General features: G+C 53.4%; 1 protein-coding gene across 8 annotated transcripts in view; it reads right to left on the bottom strand.

The window, feature by feature from the left end:
• Positions 1-25,137, bottom strand: part of akap6 (A kinase (PRKA) anchor protein 6) — a 43,498-nt gene that overhangs the window by 3,603 nt on the left and 14,758 nt on the right. For 3 of the 8 annotated variants that reach the window (XM_061819664.1, XM_061819666.1, XM_061819665.1), the window contains exons 13-22: positions 17,825-17,919; positions 17,507-17,585; positions 10,523-10,648; positions 9,603-9,698; positions 9,098-9,268; positions 6,079-6,162; positions 5,872-6,006; positions 3,862-4,683; positions 2,287-3,693; positions 782-1,654 (exon numbers count right to left, since the gene is read on the bottom strand). In XM_061819664.1, coding sequence (XP_061675648.1) covers positions 782-1,654; positions 2,287-3,693; positions 3,862-4,683; positions 5,872-6,006; positions 6,079-6,162; positions 9,098-9,268; positions 9,603-9,698; positions 10,523-10,648; positions 17,507-17,585; positions 17,825-17,919 — 3,888 coding nt within the window. The remainder of the gene's footprint in view (positions 1-781; positions 1,655-2,286; positions 3,694-3,861; positions 4,684-5,871; positions 6,007-6,078; positions 6,163-9,097; positions 9,269-9,602; positions 9,699-10,522; positions 10,649-17,506; positions 17,586-17,824; positions 17,920-25,137) is intronic. The other 5 variants (XM_061819670.1, XM_061819671.1, XM_061819667.1 and 2 more) reach the window with 4 other exon arrangements.

The raw sequence follows: 25,137 nt of genomic DNA, 5'->3' as shown, positions 1-25,137 counted from the left end.
CTGATTTGCATGAGGAAATGGAAAAAAAAAAAAAAAAAAAAAAGCGCAAACGCGCTAATTCAAGGCTGATGAATCTTAATCAAATGCGACTGATGGTAATTATGCTGATGTTGTTCCCTGGACCTGAAAGTGAGACGTCTGCAAATCCCACCTTGCATTAACACCTCGGGGGAGGGGGCGGAGCAAAGTCAGAGCGAGCGTGACTTCCACAAAAGTCCATTTGGACTTCTGTGGAAGGGTCTGATCAGCATTTCGCTTTTCATGCCAAAAGGCTCGGGAATTTCACCATTTTCTTGGCGTGGGGAAAAACGTTCTTCAAGCGGCTCCTCATTGTTTGTGTAAGACGCCTTTGACCCCCCCAAAAATAAACAAACAAAACAAAAAAAAAACGAAACACAAGTCGTGCTAATTCAAGACATGGGTTTCATTGGGAGAGCTCAACTACGCCCACGAAAAGAATTTCGACATTAAAACAATGACAATGTCATATTTTCAACTGTAGGAAAAGTCCACACACCCCTGTTGATATAAAAGAAGAAGATCAAGCATTCCGATGGCGCCACGTGGCCAAGTTGAGTGAAAAGCAGGTGGTCGGCGCAAGTCAAGCGTTCCCGCCGGGGACGTGGCCCCGCCCAGAAAGACGCAAACCCCCGTCACACGGGAGGCAGTCAAGTTTTTCCCAATCCCCAAAAGTTCAACGTGCGCTGACCGCAACATGTCGGGCTCGGACTAACGCTTGGAGCAGATTTGCGAGGTTACCGCATGGGCGCGTGATACCAACCTGCTTCTTCTTGACGGCGGACTCGGCTTCCACCGCCGTCCCGTCTTGGGGCCGTTCGGCGCCGGGAGCGTCGGCCGCCCCCCGCCTCCCCGCCGCCGCCCTATCAGCCTCTTTGATCGGCCTGCAGTTAATTTTGGGATTAATACGCGCGGCGGAGGCGGGCGGCTCTTTTGAGGGATTTGTCGCGGAGCCGCCGCCGCCGCCGGTTATCTCGGTCATTACGGCGCCAATATTGGATTGAAGCCTTTCAGTATCTGGCGAACACTGGGCAGGCGAGGAGTCTATCGGGGCGACACGTGCCCGGGGATTAAGATAAAAAGGCGCCTCATTACTCGGCGCCCCCGCCCGCCCGGCTTCTCCCGCGGGGAGCCAGACGGCGCTCCGGACCTCCTTGGGCGTCTCGCCCTCCGAGTTTTGCGGGCCCTTTGGCGCCTCCCGCGGCGCCGGCAAGTCGACGGCAGGGAAGCCGCGGGGAGGTTCCGGCGCGGCTGGCGCCGCATTCCGGACCGCCTCGGGGTCTCTGAGAGGACCTTGCGGACCGTTGGCCCGGAAGATCTTGGGGGTCTTGTTGCCGGGCGGCACGCTGTAGCAGAGCGGCGGGCCCAGGTACACCTCCTCGGCGCAGGCGGGGAAGAGCGTCTCCTCGTCTCGGATGTCCGGGCCGGGCGGCGGCGACGGGTCCGGAGCGCCGACGTCCTCGCCGTCGCGGCCATGAGTTTGGGCGGCGGCGACGAGGTGGGGCGCGGGCCTTTCGCTCTTGTCGTCGACGCGCTGAGCGACTTCGCCGCAGTCGCTGTCGTGGGACGAGAGCGACAAGTAGGCGTAGAAGTCGCCTTGGCGCAGATGCAAGGGCTGATGGGAATTTAGCGCCACCTGCAGCGAGCACACGGCGCACAAAGGTCACGGACACGCGAGCAGAAAAAACGCAACACGGCCACAGGTCCGTTTTACCGCTGGACTCGGGCCACGTTGCCCCCGGCGACAAACGACAATAAACGGCGAGCTAAAAACTTGGCAGGCGCTCACGGAAAACATCATCAAGTCCGAGCAAAGACACGCGTCGTCGTTGAGCTTTTTTACGGCACGGCCATTTTTCTATGTTCAATTTCTTTTGGGAGTTATTGTCTATTTTATGAATACATCATGTATCATCATGATTCATTGGAATGCATTCATTATGCAATATTTTATCAAGCTGTTTGATCGTGCATTATTTTATTAGAGGTTATTATTATACGATATATTTCTGATCGCTGATGAATGTACGCTTACGAGCATTTATTTTTTTCTCGGATTATTTTTTTGGGTATAATTTTCATACAGTATTTCTTATTTTAACCATTTCCTCGTTATTGAATATTATTGTTTATTATTATTGATCAAGTGACCCGTTGGATGAAATCTGGTTTACTCCTTTCTAATAGTTTCCCTTCTTGGGGCCTCCCCCCACGACTTATCCGTACGATCAATTTCTATTTTTCTACGGCGTCGACGGCGCGCATCACCTTGTGTCTGATGTGCTTGAGGGAGGCGGGGCTCATCTCGGCCTCGGACTTCCCGACCTCGCCGGTGGGCTCGTCGCGTCCGAGAAGCTCTTTGCTCCGGCGGGCCTCTGGAGTCCAGTCCAGCATCTCCGCGACAAAGTCCCGCACGGCCTCCTTCGTCCGGGGCGAGGGGGGCGACGGGAGGAGGTCCTGGCGACACCAGCAGCTATGAGAACTTTTCCACTTTTCGGCAGGGAGCCAGGAACGTTTGTCCCGGAGCTGACTCCTGCTCTGCTCCGTCACCAGCGAAGAGAACTTGAACTTCTCCCGGATGGTGATGGCCTTCCTGTCCCGGGACGGCTGCCCCTCCTCTATCGCGGGGGAGGCGCTCTGGCAGGGTAACTCGCCCTTCAACTGGCCCACTAAGGAGGAGTCGCCGGCGGGCGCCAGCAACTCGCAGGAGGGCGAAGACGGCCGGTTCACATCCTCTTGGCCTGTGGAGAAGGCGAAGGACTCCCCGAGAAGATCTCCTCTGTTGGCGTGAGCCGCTCCTCTCCTGGCGAACAGGCCGGACTCCTCTCGCAGGAGCCGGCCGTCCCGGTCTTTGTCTTTGGAGCCGCTCGGCTCCGCGTTCCCGTTCTCCACGTCGTCAGCAAACCGGCTGATGAAGCTCCTCGCAGCCTTCCTCCGGTGCAGCTGCCGGTCGAGCTGGGTCGAGTTCAGGAGATGCTCTTGGTCCGGGTTGGTCCCGCAGCCAAGTTCATCCCAAAGGACGACTTCCGTCTCCGAGGAGTCGCCGGGAGCTTGCACCCAAGCCCGGAGCTCCGCCTTCACGGAGTCCGGACCCAGCACGTGTGACTCCTCCGGGGCCGCCTCCACCTCATTGCCGGACGAGGAGAGAATGAGCCTCTCCTCGTCCTCCTCCCGGACTCCCATCTCCTCCTCGGTGAGGGTGAGGGTGGAAGAGGATAGGAGGTCGCCGTCGTCCTCGTCGTCAGTGCAGGCGGAGGCGCAGGAGACGTTGACCACCATGCTCAAGCTGACGGCGTCCGCCTCCTCTCGGCGGCCGCTCCTCTTGCGCGGCCTCCCCGAGGAGGTCCGCTCTCCCCCCCGTGCCGAGGCCCGATCCGGAAGGAGGCTCCCGCGTGGGGGCGGCGCGGCGAAGTCTTCGGAACCCAGGGACGACTCTTCGGGGCCGCTCAGCTCGGCGAGCGACGGCGAGCTCTCCCGGACAAGCGACGGGAAAGCCTCACGAGAACCTCGCCGACGTCGGCCGAGAGGAGAGCCGCTCCGGAGGAGCGTCACGTCCGACACGCTGCGAGTCATCTGGGCGGCCACGGGACTCTGAATGTTCTCCAGACGCTCGAGGAGGTCCAAGGTTCTTCGGCTCAGCTCCCCAGAAGACAGCTCTCCTTGCCCTCCCCCACACTGGGAGGGAGGAAAAAAAAAAAAAAATGAAAATTTCACATCAACAAACAAAAGCTGATCAACTTGACTCTACTTTTGCGGTGTTGGCTTTCCTGCATTTCACGACAAGGAAACCAAACGAAAAACTAACATTGTTGGCGTTAATGCCAAAAATACAAGCCGACAAACCTCCCGGTCTTCTGGACAATGGCAGTCCTCGTCTCTGGTCCGCCACAGGTCCAGCTCCGGCAGGCCGCTTTCCAGGGAGGCGCTGCGGTGGAGGTGTTCTTTGGAGGGGAACAGTTCTAAGCCCAGAGACAGGAGGGACTCCAGAGAAGACCCCGGAGATAAGAAGGAACCGCCGGGAAGTTTATCCAAACCGTGCTTCAGAAGAAACTCCTCCCGCTCCTGACCCTGGTCCGGGATGTCCAGATTCTGGCTTCCTCCGTTCCTGGGGCCAAAGAGTTCCTCTACTTCTTTGGTGGTTCCTGAGGCTCTTTGGATGCCGTGTCCTCGCCCGTCTTCTTCCAGCTGCATCGCTGCATCTACGTCCTCGTCGCGACGCAGAACCGTCTCGCCGTCTCCCGCGTCGCTGGCGATTCCGCTTTCACTCTCGGAGCGTTTGCCGCCTCGCATCAGTCCGCCCAGGAGGTCCGGGAGGGATTCCATGGAGGAGAAAGTGGAGTCCTTACTCAGGCTCTTCTGGAGCGCACGCCGCTTCCTCGCGGTCACCTCGGAGGACGTGCGGGGAAGCTCCGAAGCCGCGTGGAGGCCGTCCACCCGGTAGATGGCCGGAAGAGTCCCGGAAGCGCTCCGAGGACGGAGGCTCGCCGGGGCGGCGCCGTCGCGGCAGGGGAGGTCGTGAGTCAGGTCGGGTTCCGGGACTTCTTCCGCCGCCGCCGCCATGTCGGTCTCGTCCCATTCCCACGAGTCATCCGGAGCGGAGGGCGCCGGGTCGGGGCTCGGCCGCTCCGGGTCCGCCGGGCCCGCTTCCAGAAAGTTCCCCGGGACCTGCAGACCCAAAAAAAAACGAAGAATTTTCCTGGCCTGTCTTCGAAGGAGCCCGACCCTGAGAAGGACCGACTATGATGACGTCATCTGGTCAAGGTTTCGTGCTGCCTTCCGAGGACCTTTCGATCAAGCTCATCTGATGCCGGACCCGGGGAGGGTGCAAAATACGGCGCGGGGGCCGGATGGGGCACGCTACGCTCTTCCGACATCACCGAGACTCTTGGAATACACAGCATGTGCGATTTTAATGTGAATTTTTGTCAATCAACAAATCAGCAAAATTGAGCCAAACCTCTCTGATGTTGTTCAAATATCATTTATGATAGCTCAATTCGTGATTTAAATAAATTTGAAACAACAATTAAAACGTGAGAATAATTCATAGACTATTCCGTCATTGAGAGAAATACAATTGACTATGTGGCATTCATTCTATTTTCATTTCCTCATCGCTTCGTTACACTCATTGTGAGAAATGAGCACGATCTCCTATTTTTTATTTTATTTTTTTTTTTTGTGGGTGATGTTTAGGTAAAAATAAAGAAGACTGTGAAGATGAAGGAACAAAATCTCTCACAATCAAGTCAGAAGATGTCAGCGTAAATATAAATGAGAAAAATGGGGGGGAAAAAAGACGACCCCCCTGGTCGGAACAAGCCATGAATAATTCAGAGCGGGCGGACGCACGGACGCCACAAAAGCCTTCGGAAGGCGACGGCCGGCGCCGCTGGGAAAATGTGCTGAGGCGGCGGAATTGTTCACTTATGACACAAATTGCTCCTCATCCGGTCCACGTCCACGTAATATTCGCTCAACTCATTCATGACGACGGCGCTGTGGGCGGGCCTTTCGGATAAGCCGGACGCGCCCGACACCAAAGGGGCGGGGCCTCCGTCGGCTCCAGCCAATCGAAAGCCTTCATCGAGCTTCTTCTGTATTATTATTTGATGACGACTGCTCGGGTGCGAGAACCGGACCGGACCGTCCCCAAAACGCGCATTCGTCGGAGACTCTAAATTGACGGTTTGTTTCTGTGCGGCCTGCGACTGGGCGGCGACCGGTTCGGGGTGTGCCCCGCCTCCTGCCCGGTGACAGCCGGGAGGGACTGAAAGCAAATGAGCAGCAGTCGGCACGGAAAAACAAAGCGAGGCACGCGGGCGAGGTGGGGCCTTTGGAGCGGCGTCCCACCTGGCTCTCTCCCAGCTCCTTCTTGAGTCGCTTCTGCCACTGCAGCGTCTGCATGACGACGGCCTCCCACCTGCGTTCCAGGTTGACGGTCAGCAGCCGCAGGGCGTCGCGGCGCCGTTCCGCCTCGGGCTCCGACTGCGGGCGAAGGACGGCGAGCGTTCGGGGACCAGCGGCGTGATTGGCGGCGGACGGGCCGGCGGGACCCACCTGGTTCCGCTGGAGAAGCTTCTGGCAAAGTTGCAGAACCCCGGAGACTCTGCGCCGCCGGGCTCGCACGTCCCAACACAAGCTCTGCGGACGGCAGGAGGCCGCGTCGTTACTGTGCTGCACGGCGCGAATCTTTCTCCGGTGGGGGTCATATTACAATCATACACTTATATTTGTCAGGAAGGAAAAGAAAGAATATGTCACGCTGTGCCTTCTGCTGAATTTGTTTTGTGGCGGGTGTCGCGTCCGCCTGTCGTGGTGAAGCTCCTCCCCCGGCGTCGACCAATCGCACCCCCCCCCCCCACTGGAGTCTGGTCTGAGTCACGTTCGCTTCTTGTGTGCACGTCTGTGTCATGTCACGTTTTGTCGGCACTCATTTTTTTTTTCCCCCCATTCTTATTAAATATCATTTTTTGGAGCTTGTTGGACTACCCCCGCACTTGGCTCGTCCACAGCTTTTCTGGCCTTCCTGGCGTTCTGGAAGCCACCGTGACACGAATCGTTTCGTTCTGTTCTGTTGTTTGGCTTTCCGAGACGCAGCAAACGACGTCTGCGATTTTGCCACTTTGTCGTTTAGGAGACGCTTCGCTCGCCCAGCGGGTCGCGGGTCGCGGGACGGTTCCCCTCGCAAACTTGACTTGGTGCGCAACGCTTGAGAGACACTAATTGGACTTTTGATGACACGCCGGCAGTCAACGTACTCGATGTTACGCTCAACAACCGGCGGGGGTGCCGAAAGGTCAACCAATAATGTGTGTGCGTCGCGACGGAGTGACGGCTACCCGCGTGTGCGTGCGTCCGCGCACGTCGAACAATTTATGCAAATCCCGCCGGCTCGCCGAGAAGCATTTCCTTTACATTTTTCCAAGAAATATTAAACACAATGAATGACACGAAATGGGATTCCTTGCGCGCACACAGGCGTTTTGCATATTTGCTGGCGGCTGGCTTGTCTAAACAGCGGCGCGAGATCAAGACGACAAGCCGGCGTGCCAAAACTCTCCGAGCAAGATGAAAACGGCGGCTCAGCCGACAAACCACATCGTGAGAAAAGCAGCGAGACTCGAATTAACGCCGGCCAGAGAAGAGAAGTCCGCCACCACCCAGACGACAACATTTGGAACTAATAATGCACGTTGGAGCCCGTGAAAATCAAATAATACGCGAGGCTCGAAATGATTGGATTTATTAGCAGATTGTCCAGTTAGACGGATCGAATCCCGGCCCCGCCAGTGCAGAGTTTGCACGTTCTCCCCGTGCCTGCGTGGTGGCTCAACCACACGCAACATTTATTGGAAACTCTCAAATGGCCTCAAATGTGACTGGTTGGTTGGTTGGTTGGTTGGCAACCAGTTGAGGGCGTAGCGACGACAGCTGGGATGGGTTCCGTGAGGATAAGCGGCACAGAAATAGATGGATGGATAGGGTTACCAAAGTCATTTCTAAAGCTTTGGGACTCCAGCTTACCACAACGAGATCCACGATCCTCACATGGAATAAACACGGAACAGGGGTGAACCTTCGCATCCGGGAAGTCCCAAAGGAACTTTGAAAAACATCTGAATGATTCCCAGAGCCCACCCATCAATCCATTACCTCAGTCACTTATCCTCACAAGGGTCCCAGCCCATTGGGATACACCCTCGAGTGGTTGCCAGCTAATCGCGCACGCACAGAAAACCACTTGCACTCCCAATCACACCTACGGGCAATTTACGGTCCCCAATTTTTGGGGGGATGCGGGAGGAAACCCGAGCGGCTCGAGAAAAGCCACGCAGCCGCGGCAGGGAGAACCTGCAAACACGTAGAGGGAGGAAGGGAAGTCTCGTGGGGTTCAGAGGACACGATTAAGGGGACGAGCTCGGCGTCGTCAAACGGCAGGAAGGCGGGATTCGTCTCCACTCGTCCTCACCCGGGAGACGACAAGAAGGGCGGGAGAGAGGGAGGAAGGAGGAAGAGGAAGAAAATGAGGAAAGGGGGAGGGAAAAACTAATAAAAGGAAGAAGGACATGTGGGAAGAGAAACAATATTGAGGGCTGGACGGGAAAAAAAATAAGAAGAAACCAATTGAAGGAAGCAAGAAATGGAAAAGGAAATGACACACACACACACACACACAATGTGTGATGTCCCACTTCCTGTTCGCGGTGAAGCCGGAGGAGAAGGAAGGAAGGAAGGAAGGAAGGAAGGAAGGAAGGAAGAAGACACTGAGCAGAAGTACCCGTTGACGAGCCACAGACTCCACCCACGCTGCACTCTGATTGGCTGCCTTCAAAAAGATCAACCCACTTCCTTTCTTCCTTGATTAATTTCCTTCACCTATTTTTGCTTTTTTCCATGTGTTCCATTTCTTATGTCTTTCCTTCCTTCCTTGGCAACCCTTAACCCCCCCCCCCCCCAAAGGATATGACCATATATGGCGCATGCACGTGTAAAAGGTCTTTTTTGTGCATATCGCTTGCAAAACATTCAATGAAATGTAGTTTTGCATACCTTGGAAATGATGATGATGATTGTCTTTCTTTTGTGCTCGCTCGCCTGCATGTACGTCACGCTCATTTGCGTATTCTGACTTTAGCGGGCCTCGCTAGGCTAATCAGGGGTGCTAGCTGTTCGCTGTGTGACGCGTGTTGATTAAAATCCCGTTAGCATACGGCGGCGGCGTTCCTTCCTTCCTCCATACGTTTTTTTGCTTTCATTAAGGCGACGACGTCGGCGTTAAGCAGCACGCCGTCTCCGCCGCGTCGCTTTATTTATTATTTAGCGTTCAACAGTTGGCAACTTTATCGGTGCCCATCAAACGGAAGGACAGGTGAAACCAACGCGGAGGATGCTCGATGCCGATCCCGCGTTTCCTAAGACCACAAAAGGAGTACAAAGAGGCTATGACCTTATAAGGCGAGGCCACGGAAGGCGTGCGACATTCGCCGTATGGAAAGAGGCCAGAAATGAAGGACAGAAGGGAGGACAGGTGGGGACACGGCCAAATAAGGAGCCAGACCGGGGAAGCCCCGCCCACCTTGAAGCTGTCCAGCTGCCGCCGGGCGTCGTCCTCTCGCCTCGGCCGCAGGCACGAGTTGAAGATGAGCAGCTCGGTGTGTCGCAGCCACGCCTTCAGCTCCTCCACGCTGGCCCGCAGCCGCTCCGGGACGGCCGAGGCGGGCGGTGGGGGGGGGCCGGAGAGGAGGTTCTGCGATTACAAACGTGGCAAAAACTTGCCTTAGGCGAGCTTTTTCCGTTTCTGCTACCGTCAAAAGGCGAAGCGACGCCACCTCCCAAAAAATCGGCTGATTAGTTCAGAAAATGCAGTTTTGCCTTTCGCGCGGAACACAGCAAAGGCCGTGAGTCATTTCAGACAGCGATGTTGCAAGATCACGCGATACGAGCGGCGCCCCCGTCCCGTTTTTGGCGCGGAGGATCCCAAGCGTGATTTCCTCCCTCTGTTCGTCCGCGCTGATTAATTCCAGCGGACGCAGCTGGCGGCGTCTCATCAGGACAATGAAAGGCGGCGGCGGCGGCGCTACTTTGTTCCTGAGAAAACACAAACGGGGGGGGTCTCCCGCGGAGGATCTCGACGCCGCAAACGCCATCTGCGCGCGTCTCATCTCCGCCGCCGTCCCCTGATGGCGCCGCGCCGGCAAAGTTAGCGCGCGCCACATGCAAGCAAAGGCCCTCAAACGTGAGAAATGAAACGACGGCGACAGCTGAACGCTCGACGCTGCTCTTCCGCCTCCGTAAGCAGACGCTGATTAAAGTTCTCCGGGCGCTCGCTCTTTTAGGCGTCTTCGGGTCGGCGTTCGCCTTTCCGGCGGAGCCCGGCCGGGCAGGAAATCGCGCAGCGACAAAGTCGCTAGACGAGCTTTTCTACTTCATACTTGATTGGACAGAACCGTAAATAGTCATTTGGTGAGTTTTCGCCATTAGGAGATTGCGCATTGAAATTAAAAGCCATCCATCTATGTCTCTGCCGCTTGTCCTCAAAAGGGTCACGGGAGCGCCGGAACCGATTCCCAGCTGTCATCGGGCCACCCTGGAGCGGTCGCCGGCGACGCTCACGATCACGCTTTTAGGGGCAATCTAGAGTCTCCAAGGAATCCATATTTTGGTGGGCCCACCCGGAGAAAAGCCACGCTCGAAGGCACGGGGAGAACATACGGGCGGGGCCGGGATTTGAACCCCGGTCCTCAGAACAGTCAGGCCACTGTGCCGCCGAATGAAAAACATTTCAGCACGTCAAGTTTTCCTTTTCGCATCGAGCAGCACATCGGAATGTCCTTTCGCCATTGCTGCATTTGTCCAAGTTGAGAGCTGAAATTGCAGCGTTTCCGTTTGGACGTCGACGACTGGCCGGCCCTCCGAAATCGAGACGGCGGTCGTGCGCGAATGATCGATGACGTGAAAGGAAGGTCGTCACACGCGCGTTGACTATTTGCGTGTGCGTTACCTCCATGTCGGGCCACTTGGGTGCGCGCCGTTGTACTTTGCGTTGAAAACTTTCTGGCAGTACTGCCGAGTTCCTCTTCGTCGACTCATCTCGACTCGTCTTCGTCACTTCGCTGCAGCTGCTCTGCTATACACACACACACACACACACAGTCAAATTGTAGGCGGGGATTTGATTCAAAAGACATCGATAAATATATGACGCAATTCCAGCCGTATTCTTCGAGATGGAATTCCAAAGAAAACAAACTTCCACAGCGTGTCGGCGGCGAGCGCATCTGCCTGACAGTCAAACGGTTCTGGGTTCGAATCTCAGCTCCAGTTTCGTTTTCCTCCCACATTTCGTTTCGCGACCGTCAGTCCGGCTCGTCACGGTAACCGGCAAAGCTTAACTCTCTTCCAGTCGGTTGGAGACGTTTCACTTGTCATTTTTGGATTTGAGGGGCTGAGTTACTTGGGGGGGGTGTCAGGAGATCATCCCCCATCACTTCATTTGTTCGTGCGTTCATTTATTGATCGACCCCTCCCTCATCTGTCTATTCCTCGAATAATCAATCCATCCTTCCACGGCTTTCTTTCCGCGCATTCGCTTGATCTTTCCATCAAACAAACGCTACGTCATCATCGTGGTCGTCCATCTTCTTCTTTTTTTGTTTTTTTTTTGCCGATTCAGTGCACGGTGGATGTTTTTCTTTTTTTTCAAATTGAGTGTCGCGCACTTCTTAACCCGCACATCTCCCTTCCAATCATCTTTCTCGCTGAAGGCGGTCAACGCGGCAGCAAAGACTCCCGGAAGGTCGCCCGTAGTGGAAAACAAAAACCCGACGGGCTCATCTCAAATCCTGCAGTCGCTAAATGACCAAATTGCTCGAGGACCCGAAGAACCTGCCCAGAAAGTGACCTGTCCAAACGCGAGCCGCGCTCAAGAGTTTTAGGAAAAGAATGCCTGCCCAATATTTTTTGCCGCTTGAAATCTAGTGACGCTCGTGTTCCGCGACTGGCGCCGTCGTGGCGCTTCAATGTTGAAATGTCTTTGCGAGCGTTCATCGACGTCGATGCCAGCGACGACGACGCCATCCGTCCCCTCCGACGGCCCCGCCGGCGTCCCCGCGAAGGATGTTGAGCCCTCCGCCGTTTGTCTGAAGTCCACGAGGGGCCGCATTCAAACGCGGGAGGGACAAAGTTGGGGAGAAATGCCGATCTCGGGGAAAAGGGGCTCGGGGGTGTGAATGGGTGCGGGCGGGGGGGGGGTCAAGGATGGACGGTCGCGACGTATTCATGCCTGCAGACGATCTCTTTTCTTCACGTGGAAGAGAACAGTCGACGAAATCTTCTCGCGCCCATTGATGGACCCTTCAATTCAGCCATCCGTCCATTTCCTCAGCCGCTTATCCTCACAAGCCTATCAACGGGCAGGGACCGGTCGCCAGCCAATCGCGGGGCACGTCGAGACAAAGAGCCGACGGGCCAATTTGGAGGGTCCGACGACTCTCGCGTGTTTTGGGGATGCGGACGGAAAGCGGAGGGCCCACCCTGAGGAACCCGGGACCTGAAGGCTTTCCGGCTGATCCCCGGTGCCGCTTCATCCATCCAAACCGGATTCACTCTTTCCTGCCCGGAAACGAGGCCGGAATCCCAATAAGGCCTCGGCGTGACGTCCGGACACCCCTCAGCTCATCGCTACGCCACTGACATTGGTCGTTCTACGCCGGGGAGAAGGAATATGTGACCGGGAGGATTGCCTTCACGTGTTGCCGCGCTACGGCACACCACTTAGCACCCGAACCGACAGCATATGCTACGTCGCGTTAGCGTGAAGCGGGCCGACAATCCAAAAGGGATGTCGCGAGTTACGCGCCGCAACGTCGCGATCGACTTCGGTCCCGTCTGTCGCTTTGGAGGCGGCGGCGGGCGCGTTTGGCGCCCACGTCAACCGATACGAACGCAACAATTTCACTCATCGGTGACTCAATACTATTTCTAATAATCGACAGAAGAGTGAGATGACGCCCGCGTTTTGGGAGACAAGAGCGATCGTTCGGCCTCATTTTTAATTTGACTTGTGAGCGACGGTGGCAGTCAACTCAGAAGCAGCAAATGTGAAACATTTTGAAGTCGAGCTTTATCTCAAACAAGGAGAATGAGTTAGTCGCCAATCACAAAAATCTGCTTTAACCCGAACAAACAATGAAGGGATTCAATATTTGGATATTACTCACAAGCAGAAGCAAAATAAAACTAATATTACGGGGGGGAGAAGCAGTCATCCAGAAGTTTGTCGGAATGAACGCGCCGCTGAGACGTCAGCAGAAAGCAGCCGCACGTGAAGACTTTTCATTGAATTTTCTCTTCCTTTGCAAACGCGCGATGAGAAAACAAACTTCCCTGACATGACCCAAAACCTGCTTGGAACACACACACACGCAAAAACCCGATCCCGGCCGTCCTCGGTGCCTGAGCGCCAAACCCGTTTTTGGAGAGACCCGGCAGGGCGCAACGGGCGAAGGCCGACCTCCCCGATCAGAACCAGGGCGCCGGTCGGGAAAGGACGGCAGGTCGGGGATCGGAACCCGCCTCGAGGAGTTCAAGTATTTTTGGGGTCTCGGGAACGCGAGCTCGACGGGCGGATCGGCGCCGCGTGATTCCGTGCCCGCGCGTGAGACGTCACGTGGCCACAGTTAAAATGGCTTCTGGGCTCTTTGGTGCGTTTGTCCCGGCGGGGAACGCCCCTTTCGGGCCGACCCTTTTTCTTTTGCTATTTATTTCCTTCCTTCCTTCTTGCTTCTTTTTTTGTTTTTTTTTTTTGTCATAACGTTCACGTCGACCATAACTGACATGTGAAAAACTCTCCGCTGACATTTGACCTCTCTCAACCTTACGAAGACTGGAGGCGGCATCTCTACGGGGGTTGAAAGTCCGGCAATTAACGCTGGCGATGTGGCGATGAGGTGAGGCGACCCATCTCTCTCTCGCTCTAAGTTCAAGCAAGCGCCGTCCCAGTTCCGAAAAAGTTTCCGGAGAACGTCGTCGTGCCACAAACGCCCGACGCCGCTCGATGAACGGACACTGGATAATGTAGCGACAATCTGCAGGGGGCGCAATTTTGAAATGGATCGCTCAAACGAGGCGGGGGTGGGACCAAGTGGACTCGGCTCGGTGCCTCACACTTGTGAGGACCCGGGTTCAAGTCCGCAAATGTCGCGTGTTCTCCCCGCCGTGCCAGCCTGGCTTTTCTCCGCTCAGCGACTCCTCCCCCATCCCCAAAAGCGAGCGAGGATTTCAAATTGTCCATAGGCGCGAACGCCTGTTTGTCCCCCCGCGCCCAGTTCGGGGCGCACCCCACCCTGGGACGATGGCTCCGCGACCCTCCTGAGCGTAAGCGGCTCGGATGACGGATGAATTTCTCGTCTAAATACTGAATACGTATCAATATTGATCGTTACTCCGAGAATTAAAAGGCTCTTTGACTTTTGTGGAGCACTTTGTGAAAATAAAATTACTTGAAAAATGAATCATCAGGACACAACGAAGGACTGTGAGGAACCCGAAGGCTTACGTTGTTAAAATCAAAGAAGAAAAAAGGACGACCATAAACAATAACTGGAACCGACGAAAAGCAGCCGACAAATTGAATCTAATCAACATGTATTAGCGCAGACGGTTGATAAGTATCGATCATGATGTATTTTGAGCTGATCTCGGAAGGGAGGGGCCCTGGGGGTGGGAGTGAGTGTGTGAGTGAGTGTGTGTGTGTGGGGGGGGGGGGCGCCGACCTTGCCGTGACATTGACGGCTTTTTCTCTCTCTTTTTTGGGGAGGGGCCTGACGTTTTCTGACGTTCCTGGGACGATCAATGTCTTCGGGGAGCCCGCACGGGTGAATTGGGGGGGGGGTGGGGGTGTGGGTGGCTGTGGCGGGGGCTGCTGCTGCTGCTGCTGCTGCTGAGACGCGTCTCTTTGTTCTCGAGCAGATAACAAACGCAAAGCAAACGCAGGACGCCAAAGATGGACGCACGCTGGGGGTGGGGTGGGGTGGGGGGGGGGGTATTTGCAGGTTGCCAAGTGTTGCGTCCTCAATGTCTTCCGTCTCCCTTCCTTTGTCCCCCCCTTTCTGTAAATGACCCAATGGCTAAATTCCGACACCACCCACGAAGAAAGCCAAATCTGAGATTTCAATTTTGCAGGAGGTCGACGTCGCCAAAGCGCGCTCACGCTCACGAGTGTCGCGCGCACAGGTTCGCGTGACGCTCAAATATGGTGACAATCTTTATCCGCATTTCATTGTGAGCAACAAATGTTGGCGACAACCAACTTCCGTCCTCCAGTGGAGTGACGATGACGACACGTTGGCCGCGTTGTCATTTCAACCTCGTCAGGCCCGATGAAATGTTCCACCTCGCCCGCTCGCCCCAAATCTTTTGCTGTGGTCGTCGTTATTTCACTCACAGCACGGTTCCACTTTCTCACCTGCTGTAATCGACCTTCGATTGTGCTTATCAGTCGTAATATTTACAGGAGATTTTAGGACGTACAGTCCCCTGGTTAAAGCCCGATTTTTTTATTTATTTATTTATTTATTTTTTTTTTTTGGGGGGGGTGGAATATATATCGGATTATTTCATTTATCGGTTGAATAAGACTTCGACCAAATGGCTGACAAACTTCAGGAGGATGTGACTTTTCGTCGGCCGATTGCGCCGTTCGACTGCCCGGCGCTCGCCTGCCGACACGGGCTAGCCGCTAGCCGCTAGCGCGCTACACTGGACAGCGTAATAAAATCAGGATTTGGATTTTGGACTGCACTCGATGGACGTCATTTAGTGATCTATGCAAACGTCGTCCATTGTCATCCTTGGTCGCTCTGCGGCGACCCCTTGTGTTGGAAAACCACATTGCAGACATCAAAAGGTCCTTGCGTCGCTCGGATCCGGCTCCCTTCTCCCTTCACCGGTTCCACATCAACGTTATTGCGCTCGTTGCGTGCACAGCGGCAACAACTCTGTGACGCCGACCGGACGATGGGAAGTGCACGCGAGCGACGACAAAGTTGCGCGTCACCTTTTCCTAGCGAATAATCCACGTGAGCGCGCGTGTGGTTGTGTGCCACCGCTCCTTTTCCCACAATGCACTGCATCCTTTCAGCCGCTTTACTCAATGAAACTCCGTCGAGGGCAAAGTCAGCGGCGTCAACACGCGCAGAATCCTAAAAGTGCCTCCGTGTCGCCTCACAATAAACAGTAGAGTCAAACTCTGCCAAGAAACGCACACAAACGCCTCCGAGGGAAAAGAACACGTTTTGTTGGCCCCCGGCGTTGCCATGGTTACGGGGTCGAGTCCCCCCAGCATTTGAAGGGAGCACAGCGAGGTTCTTTAAAAGCACCCTGGACGACACACGCGGTGATCGCTCGCAGGAAGTTGAAGTGAGAAAAAACACATCGCCGTCTACGGTATTCCAGCTCGACGTACACGAGTCTAAGTCGACTTTCCGCTTTCCGCTTTCCAGTGCCGTGAAAAAGGAAGGGGGAGGAGGGGGGGGGAGGGGGGTTAATCAAACAATTGTAAATACCACACAAAGACAAGCCAAGTAAACATAAAACGCTGATTTGATTTATTACAAACTAATCAGCGCATCCCGGCCCTGTGTGCAAAAGTAACGGCACCCTCAACCGAAGAATTTTTCGAGCCCTTCGGAAATCGACTTGTTGGTGCGTTTCGGATTGTTGCCCTGCTGCAAAGCCACAACACCACGTATGAACTTCCTCCTTCGGGGTATTCCGGTAAAGAGCAGAATTTGCGCTTCCGTCAGTCACGGCATCTCGTCCAGGTCCCGAAGGAGCCAAGCGACCCGAGACCGTCACCGCCACGGCGTCTGCGCTACGTTTACGCAAAATTCCAGAAGCGCAACTTTCATGCGGGCCGTCCGGAAAAAGCCTCAAGTGTGATCAGAGAAAGTTCAACAGAAACTGGGAAAAGTCATAATTTGCTGGGGGGGGGGGGCACACCGAGGGCTGCATTTCAGCTTGACTTGAATTCGCTTTGTCTGATATTTACATTGACTTGGAGATCCGTAATATTAAAGTGAAACATTAAAGGGGAACAATTTAACAAAGGGGACAATACTTTTTTTCTTCACTTTTTTTATAAGCCATATATATTCATAAAATACTTTTTACCAGTGTGTGTATTGTACAACTATACACATCACTTCATAAAGGCATCGTTGATGTACTCGGTGAACCAAAATTCATCACTCCATCCTAATTTATACGTGCCTTTTTTTTTTTTTAAAAGAGAAAATTTTCCTCAGATGCCAAACAGCTCATTCAATTAAAAAAAAAAAAAAATCCACTTTTCCACGTACACGTCTATCTTTCGTGAGGCGGTCGGATAAAAATATGAGCGAAAGGGAATATGAATAAAGGCCAGCACAAGTTTGCTGCGATCGCCACGGCGACGACATCTGACAAGATGACGACGGCGACGACGACCTTGGGACTGCCGAGGAAGACCATCAATATTTCAACGCGCAAAAAAGAGAGAACGAGATGAAAAAGAAGTAAGGACGGGGGGAGAAGAAAGAAAGAAAGAAAGAAAGAAAGAGAGGAGGAGAAGAAGAGCGAGTGTCCCCTCATGGAAAATTGATGGCGGTCCGTCATGAATATTCATCGGCAGATGAATATTTGAGCGAGTCTCCTTTGGAGAAATTAGCTTCATCTTTACACTTATCAATAATTCGCAGGCCAGGTGAGCGTGTCCGACCATGAATTAATCAGGACGCGCAAAGTCGGGGATGCCGGGAGAAAAGTGGGGGGGGGGGGGGGGGGGGGCGCAGAACAGCTAACGGGGCCGCTTGGCATCGCGACGTCCATCTGGCGGCCGGCCGGCCGGCGACCCAAACCAAAACGTCACGTCAGACGAGCGCTTGTTGTTGCTACGGCCTCCGTTTTGGAAAGCGCCACACGGCGGGGGGCCACGGGCCCGACCTACCTCGAACGGGCGGGGTCTCGGCTCGGTGGCCGCGCCGTCCGCGTCCGTCGGGCCGTCCCAGCGCTCAAAGTCCGGCGGGCTGAAAAGGGGAAAGAGACGATCACGAAGCGGACCGGTCGCGCGCAAACAAAGGATGGACGGACCGGTCCTTGGGGTTCGTTTTTCGGGACCAGTGGCACTCGCTCACTCTGGTTCTTCACTCTCGTGCGTTCTTCAACATGCGTGCAATCACTCTCGCGTGGCCACTCATTCACTCTGACACTCACTGGTTCACTTTTCAAGGCGTGAAATTGATCACCGATGGCGACGCTCACGGACCTGTCGGGTTCCCCGTTGGCTGCGCAGGCGCACGGCGGGTTCTTCACTTCGGGTGAAGGGCGGCGGGCCTCGTGACGACCGGACGGCAGCTCCGCCTGGAGTGGGGGGGACAAAGACGGACTTTGTAACCACGGTGGCCCACGAGACGGTGCACTTCCGCTCCATTTCCAACGGCGGCAGTAACGCTGAGCCGCCGTCAACCGCGGGCTCGCCGGAACGCCCCAACGCGACGGCCCGAAGTCGACGCAACTTCTGACCGTGGCATTTTCACCACTCTGGTTCTGAATTGACAATTCCATTTTTGAGAAGCTCGCAAATGTTTGACCGTTCCTGACGTGCGGCGACCGTGCCAACATTTCCGACGTCTCGTGATCAGCTGTTTATTTTGTTCGACGGAGCTTCCGTGGCCGCACGTCAACGGCGACGCCGGACCGCCGCTCCGGCCTCTTCCGACACACGCACGCACGCGTGCTAACACACACACGTTTAGCACGGATCGTATTGCTCGGAACAAAGCAGCTCTCGCACAAGCTCGCGACCGTGAGGAATCAAGTGCCGCCGCCGCCGCCACCCCCGCCGCATGCAAACACACACATACAATCAGCAAGCGGTCGTCTCCTTCACGCCGCCGCGTCTTCACAATCATATCCAGGGCACTCGGCGGCGCTCCCACGTAATTGCGTACAAACTGTATGGAGATGAGCTCCAATGGCGGCGACGCTGTACACAACGTGAATAAAAGTGCGCGCGGTCCGCCGTCTCATCTACTTAGCGGAAGGATCTGGAAAGGTCATCCAATCTGGTGCAGGCAGAGCGCCTCAATCAGGGAGCTAATAAACAAAACGGCGACGGTGTGGAGACGTGGGGATAATAGCACAACGCGCGCTCGCTCACTTTGCTGAAACGGGCGTCCACTTCTCTTCATTAGACTTGTCGAGATTGTCTTTTTTGAAGTCGGAACCCGAGAAAAGTTGACCGCGCCGCGCGAAGGTGGCAGCCAATCGCAGAGCGGTCTCGGGACCGGGTTCGAGAGCTCCCAGGCGCGGCCGGCCCCGCTCCGAGGTTCCGAGGTTCCGGGGTTCTGGCTTCCTGGCTTCAAGCTTGCCGCTTCTCGGCTTCAACGGTCGCGTCTTCCTTCTTGGTTTTAGCTCGGAGGTCAGACTCTTTGGCTGCGGGAAACTTGTGACTGGTTTGCTGGGTCTCGCTCGCCGGTCCTCGGTCCTCGGTTCTCGTTGATCCCACATCGCTGGCGCTCGCTTCTTGGCCCCTGGGGACTGTTGACACGAGGTCGTCGGCTCTCGTCGCTCGTCAGTCCTCGGTGTCGGGCAGACGGACGGCTTCTTGGTCGTTACATATATTTCGTTTCGGAGTCTTTTCGTATGTCCAGACTATCCACAGATGCGTCACATTGCTGTTCAATACCGCGAGGTGACGGTACTATTCGACTCCGTGTGGGATGTCACCACTTTCCAATGTGTTTTCATCAGCATATTAAAAAAAATACACCCGCACATTGACAACAACAGTAAAATGACACACTTGGGATTCAAAATAAAAGAGGATCTGTGTGCAGGCGCGCGTTGGTCAACGCTGCGGGAGAAATATTCCGAAGAGAGTTTTTTTGTCTTGATGCAGTGGCTAATGATAACCCGTCAATAATGCGTATTATGAGAGCAGCGCACAAACAAACGTTTCTTTGAAAAATCTTTGATTTCAAGCGGAAGAAAAGCAGGACGATGAGGATGAGGCCATTGTGTTCCATTCAGGAACCTGCTTGAAAGTTGGAAATCTCCAAAAGAAGTTGTGCTCCTCCGCAAAACAAACACATCATTTAAAATAAACATCTAATCAAAGATGTCGTGTGTTTCTATTTGTTCTCCCGCAAAATCGCTTTTTAGGATCGTGAAAGTTCAAACTTTTCAAGTTTTGCCGTTGGCCTCCTTGGTTGCTAACAAGCTAGCGACAACGGCGACGATGACGTCACGCGCAAGCTCAACGGCGCAACACATCGGCAAAAGTCGAGCACGTGAAGACGACGTGGCAGGTGTGGACGTGCGTTCCGGGCTACGGCGGCTCCCGTGAAGACATCTTATTCACATTGGTCACTGTGCTAATTAACATGCAGGCTAGTTGGGAAAATATTTAAGATGGGAAAAAAATGGAGACGTTGCAGAAGCAAAATGTATCCGACATCAATCCATCCGTCCGTCCATCGAAACGTTCGTGATCCATTCATCCTTTGAGCAGCACGGCTCCATCCCTCCATTGAGCACCTTTCCACCATCATCCCTTCTTCAGAAAAGCCAAAAACGGAAATTTTGTCCACAGTCGGCTTGCCTTGAAATTCAACTCAAAAAAAACCAAAAAAACTTCACACGAAATCCCAAAAGTTGAGCTGACATTTCACAGAAGAAAACGGATTGAAAAAAGAATCCCTCGATAAAGAAGTGGATTAACTCTCATCAAAGGAATTTAGTTAATTCGTGACTAATTGTTTCTTGTAATGAGAAAAGGCAGCCTCAAAGGTCTCTCAAAGTTCTTCATTAGCGACGTTTTTGCGTGACGTCGTTACCAGGAGGCGCTAACGACGTCCGTTGACACAAACCGTTGGGAGCGGAGCGGGCGTACGTCTTGTGTTGTGCTGTGGCTCGCCCGCAAATCATCGGACAAACCGGCGACTTGCCAGGCACCCACACCGAGGAAGTCGCCACATCAGTAGCGCGGGCGCCAACCAAATTTTGCGCCGAGCGAGCGGAAAGACCAGGCTTTTCGGAGGGGCTTGAGTCATCATTTTGCTTCCAATCCATTTCGGGTTGCTTCCATATTTCATTATAAACTATCATTTTAAAACATAATTAACTTTTTAATCCCACTGCACGTGTGTGAGAGCGCCACAAATACAACACTCACACACACTTTCTCACGCCGTCGGTCGCTCGCCCGCTATCAGCGCGCCGGACGTTGCCTGCAGCCAGCCGCACGCACGCACGCACGACAGTCAGGATCAAAGCAAAAAGTTAACAAAACGCAGGAAGTCGTAATTTCATCAAGCGAGGCAGGCGGACGTGCATTGGCAGTGTAAAGGGTATGATGTTTGCGCCGTACGCTACGAAGTGCTGCCGCTTGGTTGTTGTTTTTCAAGCAAACGTTGGCCTCTGCTGGGGAACTTTTCATTTCTACTGACATTCGTGCATGGAAAAAAGGCGGAAAAGGTTTTGGAGGGCGTTGCCGACCGGACCAACCGGGAGGCTTTTTTTTTTTTTTTTTTTGTCCCAAGGTGAAATTGATCTGAAAACGAGTGCAAAATGTCTCCAAAGTCCAAATGGACCTTTTGGCATGGAGGGAACTGAAATGCTTTGAAAAAGGAGGAAGCCGCCGTCATCACGTGACTTTTACTCCATGAAGGTGGAGACGTGGGGGGGGGGGGGGGGGGCCTGTTTTCCGCTATGGTCGAACGCAAAGATCCCGCCTTTTATTGCTCGGGCCTTTTCTCCTTTTTTTTTTTTTTTTTTTTTTCCATCTTCCTCGCAGTCTTCATTGTCAAACTGTCCGTCCGGTCAAAGCGGAATAATTGTCAATGAATATTTAACAAGGTTTCCGATGGAGGGATAGACATCATCCCCTCCCTCGCGCACACTCGCGGCGTGGTCAGCGGTGCGTTGAGCCGGCGGGGGATTGAGCGGGGGGCGATGATGAAGTGCAGAATAAACAGCAAATAAAAAAGGGCCAAGCGTCTCTCGCACGTACAGTAACCACAACGCGCTACGCCGTGGCCATTTTGTGTGGCGGCAACACTCAAAGGAAGCGGGGGAGGGCGCCGGGCCCTTCCTTTACGTTAGCCGGTCGGCGCAGGAAGTCAGGGCGATGCAAGCTTCTGAAACTAGCGACAGGCTAACGCTGAAACCACCAAAAGAACAACCAGTAGAAAACGGGAGCACCACAAAATGGCCACCGGGTCCGCACCCAAAAATGACAACAAAGACAAAACAACAAAGACAAAAAAAAAATAAATAAAAAAGAAACGTTCCAGCTTACAAACGGAACCGATGAAGGTTGCAAACCGAGGGGAAAGAATCTTTTCTTTCCGGTCGCGCCGACTCTTCATCTTCAGCAATTTTCAATCCTCGAGTTCGGAAACGTACGCTTGACTCGACGACGTTCGCCGGCCGCCGTCACCGGACGTCGCTTTCCCTGCGACGGAAGCCGACGCCGGCCGTCGAGCCGCTTTGCCCTGCTCCAATGGAAGAAGGGCAAAGAAGGACGGCTCAAGTCGAAAGGCGACGTGACGGTGGCCATTAAAAAAAAAAGAAACCAGCGAGCGCCACATCGGCGCCTGGTGTTCGCCGTTCAAAAATTTGCATGCAGACCTGCGATTTTTTTTCCCCGAGACGTCTCGGCTGGCAAACACACGGACGGATACAAATACGTGCAACAGTGCTGAAATGTGCTTTTGATTGGCTTCTAGAACGGCGGCGGCGGCGGCGGGGGGGTGTAATTGAGTCGCCAGGAGGACGTGGGCGTGCGTTTGCAGATGTTTACATCAAAGGCACTACAAGCGTGCGTGCGTGCGTGCGGGTGTTGTTTTTATCCTGACGGCCTGAATTATTTCTCCACACTCTCTAATGAAAAATAAATGGAAGCCAATATTTTGCGCACACACACACTCGCGCACATCCGTGTGAATTCACACACTTTGTTGTTGAAAAATAGGAAAATAAGCTCCATGTTTTTAACAAGCGATCTGAATCATGTCTGAGACCACGCTCGTATCTCAAATCGTGCTTCCGCGTTGGAATGAATGAATCATTCGGAATGTTCAGACACCTTTTTGTTTTCAAGAGGTGCGTATTATTTATCTTTTTTTTGCAACGAATATATGTCAGCGAGACTTTTTTTTTTTTTTTTGCATTGTTTTTCTACATATGCTGTTCCACCATTTGTGTTCAAATATTTGTGGCTTCAACAAGCTTCAAATATCGTCAAAGTGCAAACGTCCGTGCCAGCCGACAGAAAGTAGACGGCGGTTTTTAAGGCAACGCACAAATGCACGACTGTCGGGTCAACTTCAGCTGGGACTTGGCAAGAAACGGCGGCAAAGCTCATTCGGGATGAATGAAAGGCAGGAGGCCGACGAGGGAGAGAACGAGAAGGAGGTCGGTGGAGGTCGTGAGGGAAGACGGCGGGCCTGTTGGAGGAGGAGGAGGAGGAGGAGGAGGAGGAAGAGGCACGAGGAACCGGGAGGAAGGAGGTGGAAAAGCAAGACACGCTGTGGCTAAAAGCAACATCGGGGGGGGGGGGGGTTGTGCAGCTTGTTGTCAAGGAAACAGCTCAGAACTCCAAAAAGTCCAAAGTTGGATCACTTGCATCTAAGGGCACATAATCATGATGAAAAATGTGCATTTTTCACCCAAACGAACGTAAAATAATCCCACTTTGTTCTATGAACTTTGAATGCGCTTCAAAGAAAAACCTCAACTTGCTTAATGAAAACCATCGGCAACTTTCGTGCCAGCGTCGTCGTCGTCGTCATCGTCGTCTTTTAATTGTTTGGACTGACAAAAAAAAAAAAAAGAAATTCAATATTGGCAAAAATGTGGCGAAATGAAAAGTAAAGACTTTGACGCCTATCAAAGAATTTCGCGCCCGCCCGCCCGCCCACCCGCCGCTGTCGGCAAACGCTCGCTGACAACTTTATATTGAAATATAATTTCAATAAATGGACTTTATGAAGGCATTTTTGCAGCGTTGCGGCCTTTTTAGACATCCCAGCAGCCTGAGCACACAAGCTTCATTATTTCTTATCATCACATTTGCATATTTCATTTTGCTCACGTTGACACTTTACGTACCGTCGGGGGGCGGGGAGCGGGGGGGGGGGTCGAGGAAAGATGAATTTCTTTTCACACCTCACAATGTCGGTTTTTTAATGTTTATTTACTTGAAGCGTTCCGAATAGCAAAGTAAATGCTGAACCTTGAGCACGTCAATGAGATTTTCCGTTACATGTTAGCACGAAGCTAATTGCTGTTTTGTTTCACTTGTACTTGGCAGTAAACTTCAGCTGAAAGTTTCTTGGCCACGTTTCAGCTGCGAGTGGCCCCAAATTCATTCATTTTCGTTGCACTTTGGCCTCATTTTGCTGTGTTTGTTTTATTTGACCCCCCCCCCCCCCCCCCTTGCAGTTGATCCCGTTCGCTTCTCCGAGATTTTGCCTCCGACGTCATCAAAAGCCGCAAATCAAAACGTTTGCCACTTTTGGGCAAATATCGGGCTCAACTTTCAAAATGTTCCAAAAGGAGATTTGGAAAGTTTGTTTGCATGACGCCATCCCGGCGCCATGTTTAATGCATCAACTCTTCATGTTCATTTGTGTGCGCAGGAAGCCGGCGGCGGCGCGCGCACACACGTGCACACACATCCCACACGGCCTACGTGTGTGTGCGCGCGCACGCCGCCTTCCAAATGACCGCGACTTCAAGACGGATTAACAGCAACACGGAGCTGCAAGTTTAATCTTAAATTATGGAAAGTGAGGCGCCTCCGTCTGATTGGTCGTTCCAGGTATCAGGCGGGAGTCCAACAGGGCGTCATTTGATTACCCCCCCCAAACACGGTAATAACCCCGGGACAATATGTAAATGAGCCCCCCCCCCCCCCACCACCACCAAGCACACGCAAAGAATGTTCCTTGCTCCTCATCCTCACTTTACGTCACGGATGCCTCTCGACAGTCCGTCCGCGTACGTGAAATGTCACATGATCATCTTCAATCCGCAGCTTGAGACACTTGCAAAAGTCACGATGATTATGATTTCAACATACGCATATTTGCCCAAAAAGCGCTGGAACACAACGCCGCGGCACGCTTGTCTTTCTCTCTCTTCCTTCCTCCAAAACACCACAAAGGCCCACAGCTGAGGCACGCGCACACGCAGCGAGCGTTTGCGGCGCGCAAGGCGAAATCCGAGCCGGCGGCCCCGCCGATAACACGCACGTCACCCGGGGGTCACGTCTCGCTTTGGACCCCCAATATTATTATTAGAAGCTTTTTGTCCTCATTGGATTTGCAGACTGCCAATCGGATGAAAGTTCCTTTGACGAGTCACTCTGCATTGGTATTCATTTCATTTTCCTTGGAAAACAAACAAAAAGAAATTTCTTCTTGTGTTTTGACGAGTGAAAATCACGTCACTATTTGTATTCTTTCGCAAAACAAGTATTTATGTCAAATAAAATGGGAAAAAATGGCTTCATTGTTTTTCAAAACATTCCCATTATGATCGATACAAAATGCAGATACTCAAATACGTCAA

Source organism: Syngnathoides biaculeatus, chromosome 5 (assembly GCF_019802595.1).
Source record: "Syngnathoides biaculeatus isolate LvHL_M chromosome 5, ASM1980259v1, whole genome shotgun sequence".
Classification (NCBI taxonomy): domain Eukaryota; kingdom Metazoa; phylum Chordata; class Actinopteri; order Syngnathiformes; family Syngnathidae; genus Syngnathoides; species Syngnathoides biaculeatus.
This window is presented reverse-complemented; position numbering and strand designations above follow the sequence as displayed.